We start from the raw sequence: 14,425 nt of genomic DNA, 5'->3' as shown, positions 1-14,425 counted from the left end.
GCTATTGGAACATAAAGGATAAATTTTTTCGAACGAAAATACATTTGTTGTGGACCTGGGATACCTGGAAGTGCTTTCTGATGAAGACAACCAAAGGTAAGGGATTATTGACAATAGTATACAAGACTAGATTTGATATGCGATTGTTCCAAGATGGCGCTGACCTGTATTGCTAGCCTATTTTCTGAGTATCGCATCCCCTTTTATTGCAAAGTGTGATTACCCAGTAAAGTTATTTTTAAATCTGGCATTACAGGTGCTTTCAAGAGATATTCATCTATAAATCTTAGAATGACAATATTACATTTTAAAAATGTTTTCGAATAGTAACTTAGTAAATTGTAGTGCTGTTTCACCGGATGCATTTGAGGGAAAATAGTTAGTCAACGTTACGCGCCGATGTAAAATGCTGTTTTTATATATAAATATGAACTTTATCGAACAAAAGAATGCATGTATTGTGTAACATGATGTCCTAGGAGTGTCATCTGATGAAGTTTGTAAAAGGTTAGTGCTGCATTTAGCTGTGTTTTGGTTATTTGTGATGCATGTGGTTGGTCGGAAAATGGCTATGTGGCTACTTTTACGATATACTCCTCTAACATAATCTAATGTTTTGCTTTTGCTGTAAAGCCTTTTTGAAATCGGACAACGTGGTTCGATTCAGGAGAGTTGTATCTGTAAAACGATTTAACATAGTCCTATATTTGAAAATGCTAATGGCGATAGGATTTTTTCGCTGGATGTCCGTCCTGCTTACGGGACGAGCCCGTCAAGAGGTTAACGAGAGTCTTGTCTTTAAAATGGTGTAAAATAGTCATATGTTTGAGAAATTGAAGTAATAGCATTTCTAAGGTATTTGAATATCGCGCCACGGGATTCCACTGGCTGTTGAGTAGGTGGGACGCAAGCTATGTATTATTATAGCATAGCTTCTTTGTTATATTATATAGGTTATGCAAACAAATAGTTGGTCAAACCCTAACATAGCCTTTAGCATACCCGCATCCTACTCCTCCTTGTTTCCTCTGGTGATGTAGAGGTTAACCCAGGCCTTGTGTGTCCCCAGGCGCTCTCATTTGTTGACTTCTGCAACCGTAAAAGCCTTGGGTTCATGCATATTAACATCAGAAGCATCTTCCCTAATGTTAGGGTTTGACCAACTATTTGTTTGCATAACCTATATAATATAACAAAGAAGCTATGCTATAATATTAAGTTTATACTCTATATGATAAGAGTATACTGCTGTGTGAGATGAAGGGGCTCATGGGATGTTGAGTCATATGGAAAGAATGCAGATGCTGTAAATCAGGGATATGGAAGAGCTTGTTAAAAGATAAGGGCAGGATATGGGTGAAATGTATATGCAGAGGGGTGTCGGGGTTTTAGAGAACTGTGCATTGTGCAGTCACAAGATAAATCGGCTGCCAAAGATAATAACTACGCCCGGCAACAGGAGGCGTCTCGAGGTTGGGACCAACCTGCACGCCAACGATAGGATGAGTAAGTTTAAACCACGCTCATCCTCCCTCTGACAGGCCAGCAGTGAGCGGGAACCATCTCTGTCAGAGTATTTAATGAAAAGCAAAGGATGTGTAACTCAGTTCTCTGTTTGCCCTGCGTGGTGACACAGTGACCCCGTATATACGAATCACATATTTACCATTAAAGTGTTTGCATGAATTAAAGTACAAAGAAATCAGAAGTTATTATGTGCTGACTATTTTGTTCTGATACAAGATTCGAATTGACGCGACATAACACTAAGTTTGCTTTATTCACTGCTTTAGCACACTCCGCCAACCCTGATGTCCTAGCCGTGTCTGAATCCTGGCTTAGGAAGGCCACCAAAAATTCGGAAATTTTCATCCCCAATTACATTTTCCGTCAAGACAGAACTACTAAAAGCAGCGGAATTACAATCTACTGTAGAGATAGCCTGCAGAGTTATTTCATACTATCCAGGTCTATGGCCAAACAGTTCAAGCTTCTACTTTTAAATATCCATCTCCCCAGAAATAAGTCCCTCACTGTTGCAGCTTGTTATAGACCCCCCTCAGCTCCCAGCTGTGCCCTGGACACCATGTGTGAATTGATTGCCCCCCATCTATTGTCAGAGTTCGTTACTGCTGGGTGACATAAATAAGGATATGCTTAACACCCCGGCCGTCCTACAATCTAAGCTAGATACCTCAATCCAAGATGGCGTAGCAGTGCAGATGTGTTTTTGTTCGTCCTCTAGTGTACTTTTGTACATTTCATGAATTTGTACGATGTAGCCAGTAGCCACGATTTTGACTTTGTGGCTGTGGTATAGAGTGACAACCGTTGAGGAACGAGGACGTTAAACGATGGCCTAAACTCTCCAGCACAGTAGGTGTCGGTAATGCGCCATTATGTTGGATGCCAACCGCCCCAAAAAAACACCTAGGAAGAAGAATTACCACTGACATCATTCAGCGTCAACTTGGTAACAGGTTGTCACTGAGTGGCCTGTTAGTACTGCATGTAGCGGTGGCTATCGTAATAGAATAATTCAAAAATATAGTTACATCATTCACTATGCCTCCGAAGAAACCAGTTCAAGCTGCCGCGGGTAGTAAAAAAACGCAAGAAAAGAAGAAGGAAAAGATCATTGAGGTGAAATCCCATTTGCGCACGAGATCCAAATGACATGGGATAATGCTAAGCTAGTTTGCTAGCTACCGGTAGTTAGTTAAGTTACAGTAACGTTCAAATGTTATTTTGTGAAGCTAGTAAGTTAGACACTAGCTAGTTATACCAAGTATTGTTGAAAGCAGAACACTTTCCAACCGTTGTATTTGCTAGGTACCAACCTAACGAACGTTAGCGTTCTTATGCTAACCCCTTTTTAAGAACGTGGTAGCTACTGGTAGCTAACTTGTGCTTGCATGATGTAGCTTGTTAGCTGCAGACAGTAGTTAGCAAAGGTTACAATCGTATTTATTCAAATTAATGTTAAGTGTAGCTAAGTTGTGTGATCGTCTGGCCACGGCTTGAATGAACTGCTTAGTTAGTAGTTGTAACACAGATGAAAGGTTGGCTAGCTAGTTATCTATAATCTTTGTCAGTAAAGTAAGTTAGCTAGTTAGTCAGATACTATAACTACATAGCTAGCGCCAGAAATCGTATTATTTTGTCGTTGAGGTTTCTTCTAGGTAGCCTGCCAACTAACGTTAACGTTATGTCCATTATTCAATTGCTGATATTCAATTTGTTTATCTATATAGGACAAGACATTTGGTTTGAAGAACAAAAAGGGTGGAAAACAACAGAAATTTATCAAGAATGTCTCTCAGCAAGTCAAGCAAGTTCCTGGTAGTAAGGTAAGATTGAGCAGCTAGGCCTACAGTCTTATTGTTTCTGTTAATTGTCCTAATGACCACTGGCTTGACTTGTAATTTCTCCAGAGATGTTTGCCACATCAACCTAAAGCCATAATAACCCGGCTTTTGTTCATGTCTTCTCTCTAGTCAGAATGTACCCAATTCATAGACATTAATTGCTTTAGCGCCTATTGACAATAGTAACTTGTCACAGGGGGAGTTTTGTTAAGAGCCCGACGCTTACTGTAAACATTAACACACATCGCTTGTGGTACTGTTTTGGAAACATAAGGAACATATCGTGTATATCAGCAAAGAAAAATAAACTAAATTTTGAAAAAATACACACTTTTTATATGGTTAGGGTTAGTGTTCCCACACAGCCATTTCTCCATGTTACAGCGCTTGTTTATTGAAGACGGGCTTCTGTCCAAACACTTAAAAGACACACCCTCGCCCACTTACCCTCACCTTATGCCCTTAGGGAAATCCCCGTTGCCGTCTTGGAGGGGTGTCCAAATGATTAGCCAAGCAAGGGAACTTTGCAACATTAGCCCCTCAGCCCTTGTTTTTAGTCGGCTTTGCTAGTGTACAATTATGTTCACTCCGGGGCCTGAAACTCCCCATAATTCAATTTGTGACAATTATACATCTGATAAGAAATCTGTGAAAACTTAAACAACATCAATGGAGAAGTCAACATACAAGTGTAAGGTAAAACTAATGCAAATAAGTTAAATTGTGCTACTAATGCACATGACGGCCCAAACACATCTCGTAAAATGTAAATATGCTTTTGTTTGGTTATCTTTTGGAAATTGTAGAAGTAAAACATTTTCCTGCAGAAGTTCTAGCTAGGCAGTCTAACGTTAGTTAGCTAATTAATTTGCTAGCTATCATACAGTAGGTGTACATTAACAATTATATATTTAATTTAAGTAGACATGCACTCATAATTGACTGTAGGGCATATAAATAACCCACAAGCTACTGATGGCTGAAAACACAATCGTCGCGGGATGAATGAGTGATGAATTTCTGACCAAGGATGGTCCATTTAAAATTCATTCCTTCCTCCCTTGCCCTGCAAGTGTATACTCATCAGACGTCATGATACGTCATCAGAAGTGTCCACTTAATTTGAGGGCTGAGGGGATAGGGTGGGTCTTTTAACCTGTTTGGTATAGGGGGCAGTATTGAGAATTTTGGAAAAAATATGTTCCCATTTTTAACGGCCTCCTACACCAACTCAGAAGCTAGAATATGCATATTATTGTTCAGGTTTGGATAGAAAACACTCTGAATTTTCTAAAACTGTTTGAATGGTGTCTGTGAGTATAACAGAACTCCTATGGCAGGCAAAAACCTGACAAGGCTTCAAGCAGGAAGTACCCTGTCTGACAAGGAGTCGTGCGTCTTACCTCTTTTTATTGAAAAGTAAGGATCTTAGCTGTAACGTGACAATTCCCAGGGCTCCAATAGGCTCTCAGAGCCCGCGAAATAACTGAAGGTTTACGAGGGAACCTCAGGTTGAAATATATTATCGCCTTTTGTAAGTGGATGCTCGGAGGACCTTTCAATGATGCGCGTGCATGAGTCGCTTCTGAGGAGAAATTTTATTCGGCTGTTTAGGCTCAATGCATACTCCCGGTCGGAATATTAACACTTCTCTATGACATAAATGGCATAAAAATTGGTTTTAAACAGCGGTTGACATGCTTCGAAGTACGGTAATGGAATATTTAGACATTTTTGACACGCCAATGCGCCATGCGCGACACCGCGAAAAAGCATTCTAGAACTCACGAACAAAACGTCGCTGTTGGAACATAACGATGGATTATTTGGGACCAAACCAACATTTGTTATTGAAGTAGAAGTCCTGGCAGTGTATTCTGATGAAGAACAAGCAAGGTAAGAACATCTTTCTTATAGGAAATGTGATTTTGGTGGATGCTGACCTGGGTGGGTATCTAAATAGCTAGCCCTGTAATGCCGGGCTATGTACTTAGATTATTGCAAAATGTGCTTCATCCGAAAAGCTATTTTAAAATCGGACATATCGAGTGCATAGAGGGGTAATGTATCTATAATTCTTAAAATAATTGTTATGCTTTTTGTGAACGTTTATCGTGAGTAATTTAGCAAACTGTTAGTAAATTCACCGGAAGTTTGCGGTGGTTATGCTTTTTCTGAACGTCACATGCTAATGTAAAAAGCTGGTTTTTGATATAAATATGAACTTGATTGAACAGACATGCATGTATTGTATAACACAATGTCCTAGGTGTGTCATCTGATGAAGATTATAAAAGGTTAGTGCTGCATTTAGCTGTGGTTTGGGTTTATGTGACATGATATGCTAGCTTGAAAAATGGCTGTGTGATTATTTCTGGCTGGGTACTCTGCTGACATAATCTAATGTTTTGCTTTTGTTGTAAAGCCTTTTTGAAATCGGACAGTGGGGTTAGATTAACGAGATTCTTGTCTTTAAATAGCTGTGAAATAGTCATATGTTTGAGAAATTGAAGTTATAGCATTTCTAACGATTCAAAAATCGCGCCACTGGATTTCAGTGGCTGTTACGTAGGTGGGACGAGTTCGTCCCACATGTACTAGAGAGGTTAAGTGTTTGGACTGCAACCACAGAAGCGACCACCTGTGCTAATTAGCTATCTAGCGTGCTCCAAACACTTGTGTGTAAGCGTAACTCAGGAGGTGTAGTTAGGTCGGATGGAGCCACCCATAGCTGTATGGATCTGTGCAAAACTGCTTAAGTAATTGCATATTTTTATTTGAATGATTCTTTCTCACTAAGGGCTAAATGTTTCGAAAGCTGTATCGCAAGCAACGATTATTTACGTTTCTAAACTTCAAAACAGTCGGGATTGTAGGTCACACGAGCCAGTTGTGGGTGACGCTGAAAACTGTAAGGAGAAGGCAAAATGCTCCCTAGAGTTTTTGAGAGCTAGTCGGAACACTGTGTTATGCCAGAATGTGGACAGCTAATGTTAAAGCAACCCGTTGGATTTTACAACACTTAAGGTACTTAAGGTACTACTACTACTACTCACCCCAATGCTAAGCGTTGCATTTTCTTGGGATTCAATGGACTGCTATAGCATTTTTCTAGCCTATCAGGCTGACAAAAAAGGCAGTTTTTAATACAAAATGGGACATATTTCAAACTTATCGATTAAACATTTATCATTTTGGGGAAATTAAGAGTACAGCGACATATTCTATTCCTGGATTGAGGTACATTTTCCTAGCCATATTACGTGCTGTCCACGTTCTGGCATAGCTCTGTTCCAACTAGAGAAGAAATTTTCGTAAGTCAGATTCTTATGGCTAAATCAATCTATATATGTTTTCTCGCTAATTTACTTTAAATTGACACATCTAGCCTAATTTCTGCCTGGATCTAGCATCTTAATTCTGGACTTCCCACTCTAGTTGCTAACAATAACATATAGATTGCAGAAGACTGAACAGTCCCTTTACAAGTCAGAATGTTGAATAAACTTCAGTTGATCTTACTCTGCTGGTTGTCCTCTGAGTTCGTCCTTATTACAGGCTAACTACACCGCTCACGTCACGTGCGCAAGCGTTGTAAAATACATTTTGAAATCTATATTATTCAATTATTGCACCCACATTGCTCGCGCGCGCCAATGAGCGTCTGCCTCTCCCATCTCATTGGTTTATAGAAGCAGGTACCCACGTGCCATCTCCTCGGTTATACCGACGTGGGTGACTGAAAGATGAAATAGGTCAGAGGCGGTAATCCACCTAATTTATGAAAGTTGCCAATCGCAATATAAAGTCAATAGAAGAAGAAGCCTGGAAGGAGGAGAGATGACTAGAAATGATTCGGTTGACCATTTTATGTTTAGATTAATTGGTGGAGTAGAGGACCTTGTGCATTTCAGGTAAAATAACTCAATGTTTATATTCCAGGACAAATTAGCTAGCAACAGCATGGTAGCTAAATAGGACGAATTAGCTAGCAAGTGCAAGCTAGCTAGCTAAATTGCCATAAATGTTTAACCTCTCTAGGGTAGGTGGGACGAAATCGTCCCAACTACGTAACAGCCAGTGGAATCCTGTGGCGCGTTATTCAAATACCTTAGAAATGCTATTACTTCAATTTCTCAAACATATGACTATTTTACACCATTTTAAAGACAAGACTCTCGTTAATCTAACCACACTGTCCGATTTCAAAAAGGCTTTACAACGAAAGCAAAACATTAGATTATGTCAGCAGAGTATCCAGCCAGAAATAATCAGACACCCATTTTTCAAGCTAGCATATAATGTCACATAAACCCAAACCACAGCTAAATGCAGCACTAACCTTTGATGATCTTCATCAGATGACACTTCTAGGACATTGTTATACAATACATGCATGTTTTGTTCAATCAAGTTCATATTTATATAAAAAAACAGCTTTTTACATTAGCATGTGACGTTCAGAACTAGCATACCCCCCCGCAAACTTCCGGTGAATTTACTAAATTACTCACGATAAACGTTCACAAAAAACATAACAATTATTTTAAGAATTATAGATACAGAACTCCTCTATGCACTCGCTATGTCCGATTTTAAAATAGCTTTTCGGTGAAAGCACATTTTGCAATATTCTAAGTAGATAGCCCGGCATCACAGGGCTAGCTATTTACACCCACCAAGTTTAGCCCTCACCAAAGTCAGATTTACTATAAGAAAAATGTTATTACCTTTGCTGTTCTTCGTCAGAATGCACTCCCAGGCCTTCTACCTCAATAACAAATGTTGGTTTGGTCCCAAATAATCCATAGTTAGATCCAAATAGCGGCGTTTTGTTCGTGCGTTCAAGACACTATCCGAAAGGGTAAATAAGAGTTACGCGCCCGACACGTTTCGTGACAAAAAATGTCTAAATATTCCATTACCGTACTTCGAAGCATGTCAACCGCTGTTTAACTTCTTGGGGCTATGTGGGACGCAAGCGTGCCACCCGTGGTGCACCCTATCAACAGCAGGTGCATTTCAAGAGCGGCAAATTTGAAACCAAATAAATGTCAAAATTCAAATTTCTCAAACATACAACTTACTTACAGCCTTTGAAAGATAAACATCTCCTTAATCTAACCACGTTTTCCGATTTCAAAAAGGTTTTACGGGGAAAGCATAAAGTTAGGTTATGTTAGGAGAGTACATTGACAATAGCTGTGTGTAACGTTTTGTCAATTCAAAGACAGGTGTCACCAAAACCAGAAAATCAGCTAAAATTATGCACTAACCTTTTACAATCTCCATCAGATGACACTCCTAGGACATTATGTTAGACAATGCATGCATTTTTAGTTCTATCAAGTTCATATTTATATCTAAAAACAGCGTTTTACTATGGCGTTGATGTTCAGGAAATCGTTTCCCTCCAATACCGGCAGTCAAGTCATGACAACAAAATAATTAATTAATATTAGAAAATATTGGTAAAATATTATATTGTCATTCAAAGAATTATAGATTTACATCTCTTGAACGCAATGGACTTGCCAGATTTAAAATTAACCTTACTGGGAAATCACACTTTGCAATAATCTGAGCACTGCGCCAGAAAAATACGCATTGCGATACAGACTAACCGCCATGTTGGAGGAATCTAAAATCGAAAATACTATGTAAATAATCCATTACCTTTGATTCTCTTCATCAGATGTCACTTCCAAAGAATCCCAGGTCCATAACGAATGTAGTTTTGTTCAAAAAAGCTCATCATTTATGTCCAAAAACCTCCGTGTTGTAGCACATGATCTAAGCCAGCCGGACTTCACTTCAAGAACGGAAAAAATATATTTACGTTCGTTCAAACATGTCAAACGTTGTATCGCATAAATCATTAGGGTCTTTTTTAACCAGAACATGAATAAAATTCAAGGCGGACCATTGGGTTCTCTTTTAAAACGTTTCGGAATGAGAGTACCCACCATCAACTCGCACGCCAGGTGTCTAATGGGCCATCACGTTCCATGGCTCTTATTCGGTCAGATCTCACTGTAGAAGACTCAAAACACTTTGTAAAGGCTGGGGACATCTTGTGGAAGCAATAGGAAGTGCCAAAATATTCCTCAGCCCCTTTGTTTTTCAATGGTATAGGCTTAAAGTCAATTCAACACATCAGGTATCCACTTCCTGTCAGAATCTGTCTCAGGGTTTTGCCTGCCAAATGAGTTCTGTTATACTCACAGACACCATTCAAACAGTTTTTGAAACTTTAGGGTGTTTTCTATCCATATATAATAAGTATATGCATATTGTAGTTACTGGGTAGGATTAGTAACCAGATTAAATCGGGTATATTTTTTTATCCAGCCGTGAAAATACTGCCCCCTATACCCTAACAGGTTAAAACGTATTGGAGCGAGAGTACCCAACATGAACTCGCGCGCCAGAGTCTAATCGGCCATCACCGTTCCATGGCTCTTGTTCGGTCAGATCTCACAGTAGAAGACTCAAAACACTTTGTAAAGGCTGGTGACATCTAGTGGAAGCAATAGGAAGTGCTCAAACATTAATAAGCCCCTATGTGTTTCAATGGCATAGGCTTAAAGGTAATTCAACACATCAGGTATCCACTTCCTGTCAGAATCTCAGGGTTTTGACTGCCATATGAGTTCTGTTATACTTAGACACCATTCAAACAGTTTTAGAAAATTCAGAGTGTTTTCTATCCAAACCTGAACAATAATATGCATATTCTAGCTTCTGAGTTGGTGTAGGAGGCAGTTAAAAATGGGCACATATTTTTTTCAAAATTCTCAATACTGCCCCCTAGCCCTAAGAAGTTAAAATAAATTTTTATGCCATTTTTCTCGTAAAAAAGCGATAATATTCCGACCGGGAAATCGTGTTTTAGTACAAAGAGAGAGAAAATAAAAACATGGTGTCGCCCTGTGCACGCGCCTCAGTCTGATGGTCCTCTGATAGACCACTTACCAAAGGCGCTAATGTTTTTCAGCCAGGGCCTGGAATTACATCATTCAGCTTTTTCCCAGGTTCTGAGAGCCTATGGGAGCCGTAGGAAGTGTCACGTTACAGCAAAGATCCTAAGTTTTCAATAAACAGAGCCAAGAAGCCCAAGGAATGGTCAGAGAGGGTACTTCCTGTACAGAATCTTCTCAGGTTTTTGCCTGCCATATGAGTTCTGTTATACTCACAGACACCATTCAAACAGTTTTAGAAACTTTAGGGTGTTTTCTATCCAAAGCCAATAATTATATGCATATTCTAGTTTCTGGGCAGTAGTAATAATCAGATTAAATCGGGGACGTTTTTTATCCGGCCGTGTAAATACTGCCCACTAGCAGTATTTACAGGTTAATGCTTTTTGACCTGTCCCAAAATTAATATAATTGGTTCAGAGTTTGTTTTGCTATTTTAACCTGCGTGTCGTGATCGCGTTTGGTGTGGGGTGACAAAATACATTTATGCACGATAGCGCACGCGCGTAGCCGGTTTGGGTTCCGTGTTATGCTGTTGGAAATTTGAGACAAAATATCCACAGAAAAGTATTAAAGACATGCTCCGGAACTTTGGCGAAACCTCCCACTTTAGGCTGGATGTGTCAATGTGCAGTTCATGCATGCAGAATAAGTCTTACCTCAATTAGCCACGAAATGCCTTGTTTGAAAGACACTTTTCTGGAAGCTGGGCAGTGCTGTTTTCCCCCACCTAGGCCAGCCCCTAGCAATCGAGCTTCAGCCCTCAGTTTTGAGTGACAGCTAGCAAGATGCACAGACAGCAGAGCGAGAGAGCAATGATGGGGTACACGTGACGTAGTATGACCTTTTTGCGTCCATTTTTGGCTCGTGAGCATTACCTTCAGAACTATTGGCTAAAAAGTATACAACAGCTCATGAAAATCCAGCAAAAGTCATGGAATTTTAAAATAGTGTTGTCAAGGCCTGAAAGTCATGGACATTTCTGTTAATGTAATTTATTTAGTCAGTTTTTAAAAATATTTTATCAATCAAATAAAAATCTACATATCAGCCAGGATCGGAATGTCACTTTAGCGTGTTTGTGGGCATCACTTGTATCTGTGCGAGACGAGTGGGCAGTTGCTCAAGGAGAGCGAGACAGTCGGACATTGCAGAAGCAGGCCTAACATATAAAATAGGATAAAGAACAGACTAGTAACTAAGTAGCCAATTCAAACATATATTGTACCCTCTAGGTAACTGTTTAGCTATTATTAGCATGTATTCATGTTTTGGTCATTTCCCCAAAAACTTTCCACTGCCTACACTCACGAATATGGCGATACAAGTTCATTTACGTTTTTGAACGATTCATGTGATTAATTTAAACTATTCTTTGACAAAACAAATGATTGTATTAGTTGGTATTTGGTTAAATCGTGGTGAATGGAATTATGTGAATCAAAATAATTGGAACTGCGAACTGCAATTTTAGGAAAAAATATTAATGTAGGCTTTATGTGGCTTCAACTTGTTTAGTAGATACTTCCATTTAAATTTTATCATCCAATGTCGGGACATTGCATCTCTAGATGCTAGTCAGCCTGCAAAGTAAATACTTCTAAGGAAGCTAAGATGAATGACTAAACTAGAAAATGTTAATTTACTGAATTGCTTCAGTTGAATAAAAATATTTGTAACTAGGGTTGCACATTTTGGGGAATATTCAGAGGTGGCACTTTCCGTGGGAATTAAAGGGAATATATGGGAATTAACGGAAATATATGCAAATTAATATTAATACCATTTAAATGTAGATGTTTTTTGCGTTGTATATATTTACCATATAATATGGAGACATAAACCTTTTACCTTATCATAAGTAGACATAATTGCAAATTATTAAATCCTTCCAATAGAAATAAGTAAATGTAGTTACAAATTGAACTTGAATTGAGTTGACTCTTCACATGGGATGATTTCACTGAACAACAAAAGGGAATATTGAATAGAGGTCGACCGATTATGATTTTTTCAACGCCGATACCGATTATTGGAGGACCAAAAAAGCCGATACTGATTAATTGGCCGATTATTGCTATGATTTTTGTGTGTGTGTGTATGTATATATATATATATATATATACACACACACACATACACACATACAGCTCTGAAGTGACAAAGATACTGAAGGGTCTGCTTAGGAGACAAATACTCAACTGTTTGAATAATAAAAATTTAGTTTAAGTTACCTGTGATGAATGCTGAAAACAAAAACTGTAATTTCTATATGCAGGAAATCCTATTTTAATAATGGGCATGGTAAGAATTGACTACCAAAGTGCGAGTCACAATTCCGATGACACCTTCTAGCAAAATCTGAAAAGCGGTTCCTTCATTTATTCCATAGGATATTTTTAGATTAACTTAAAATAAGGTCTGTGTTTGGTTTAGGCTTACACCACCTTGCCAATTTTATAACTGTGTAGATATCCATAGGATATAACTCTGATCAATATAAGCGAAGATACATTTTTTTGTAGAGTGGATTTATGAAAATATGTTGACAAACGTTACCTAGTGATATTTACACGGATTTCAAAATGCTGAGGCGGTTTAAGCACAAAACACAGACCTTATTTGAAGTAGATCAAGACATTCTCTATGGAAGACATGAATGGTAAAATAACGAAGGAACCCCTTTCAAGTTCAGCCGCAAGTTATTACAGGAATTTTGACACGTCGACTATTTCTCTCTAACCCATATACCTTTGCCTATTACGAGCCTGCTGCTGCCTACCACCACTCAGTCAGACTGCTCTATCAAATATCAAATCATAGACTTAACTATAATATAATAAACCTTAGTTTCCGGATTTGACCATATTAATGACCTATCATCTCGAAAACATTATTCTTTCAGTGACATACGGAACCATTCCGTATTTTATCTAACGGGTGGCATCCATAAGTCTAAATATTCCTGTTACATCGCACAACCTACAATGTTATTTCATAGTTCTGTAAAATTCTGGCAAATTAGTTCGCAACGAGCCAGATTCTGTATACCCTGATTCTGCGTGCAACGAACGCAAGAGAACTGACACAATTTCACCTGGTTAATATTGCCTGCTAACCTGGATTTCTTTTAGCTAAATATGCAGGTTTAAAAATATATACTTCTGTGTATTGATTTTAAGAAAGGCATTGATGTTTATGGTTAGGTACAGTCGTGCAACGATTGTGCTTTTTTTCACAAATGCGCTTTTGTTAAATCATCCCCGTTTGGCGAAGTCTGCTGTCTTTGTTAGGAGAAATAGTCTTCACAGTTCGCAACAAGCCAGGCGGCCCAAACTGCTGCATATACCCAGACTCTGTTTGAAGGAGAAGTGACACATTTTCCCTAGTTAAAAGAAATTCATGTTAGCAGGCAATATTAACTAAATATGCAGGTTTAAAAATATATACTTGTGTATTGATTTTAAGAAAGACATTGATGTTTATGGTTAGGTACACGTCGGAGCAAAGAAAGTCCTTTTTCGCGAATGCGCACCACATCGATTATATGCAAAGCAGGACAGGCTAGATAAACTAGTAATATCATCAACCATGTGTAGTTAACTAGTGTTTATGATTGATTGTTTTTTTTATAAGATAAGTTTAATGCTAGCTAGCAACTTACCTTGGCAACGTAAAGCAGGTGGTTAGAGCGTTGGGCTAGTTAACGTAAGGCTGCATCCCCAAGCTGACAAGGTAAAAATCTGTCGTTCTGCCCCTGAACAAGGCAGTTAACCCACCGTTCCTAGGCCGTCATTGAAAATAAGAATGTGTTCTTAACTGACTTGCCTAGTTAAATAAAGGTTAAAAAATAAATAAAAAATCAGCAAATAGGTGGCCAAAAATACCTATTACCGATTGTTATGAAAACTTGAAATCGGCCCTAATTAATCGGTCATTCCGATTAATCGGCCAACCTCTAATATTGAATGATCCCTAATGATCCATCGCATCTCCCAAAAACATTTTCAACATGCATCTGTAAAATTATTGTCTAGAAACTAAAGCTTTGGTTCTCTTCCACTCAGGCTTCCATGT

At 38.7% G+C, this 14,425-nt stretch overlaps 1 protein-coding gene across 1 annotated transcript in view; it reads left to right on the top strand.

Annotated features, from left to right (window-relative positions):
- The first annotated feature begins 2,421 nt into the window (after window positions 1-2,421).
- Window positions 2,422-14,425, top strand: part of LOC115179786 (zinc finger CCCH domain-containing protein 15) — a 31,922-nt gene continuing 19,918 nt past the window's right edge. Inside the window, exons 1-2 of the mRNA XM_029741547.1 lie at window positions 2,422-2,643; window positions 3,255-3,350. Coding sequence (XP_029597407.1) covers window positions 2,566-2,643; window positions 3,255-3,350 — 174 coding nt within the window. The 5' untranslated portion in view covers window positions 2,422-2,565. The remainder of the gene's footprint in view (window positions 2,644-3,254; window positions 3,351-14,425) is intronic.

This window comes from Salmo trutta, chromosome 39 (assembly GCF_901001165.1).
Source record: "Salmo trutta chromosome 39, fSalTru1.1, whole genome shotgun sequence".
Classification (NCBI taxonomy): Eukaryota; Metazoa; Chordata; class Actinopteri; order Salmoniformes; family Salmonidae; genus Salmo; species Salmo trutta.
The sequence above is the reverse complement of the archived record's forward strand: the minus strand, read 5'-3'. Positions and strand labels throughout refer to the sequence as shown.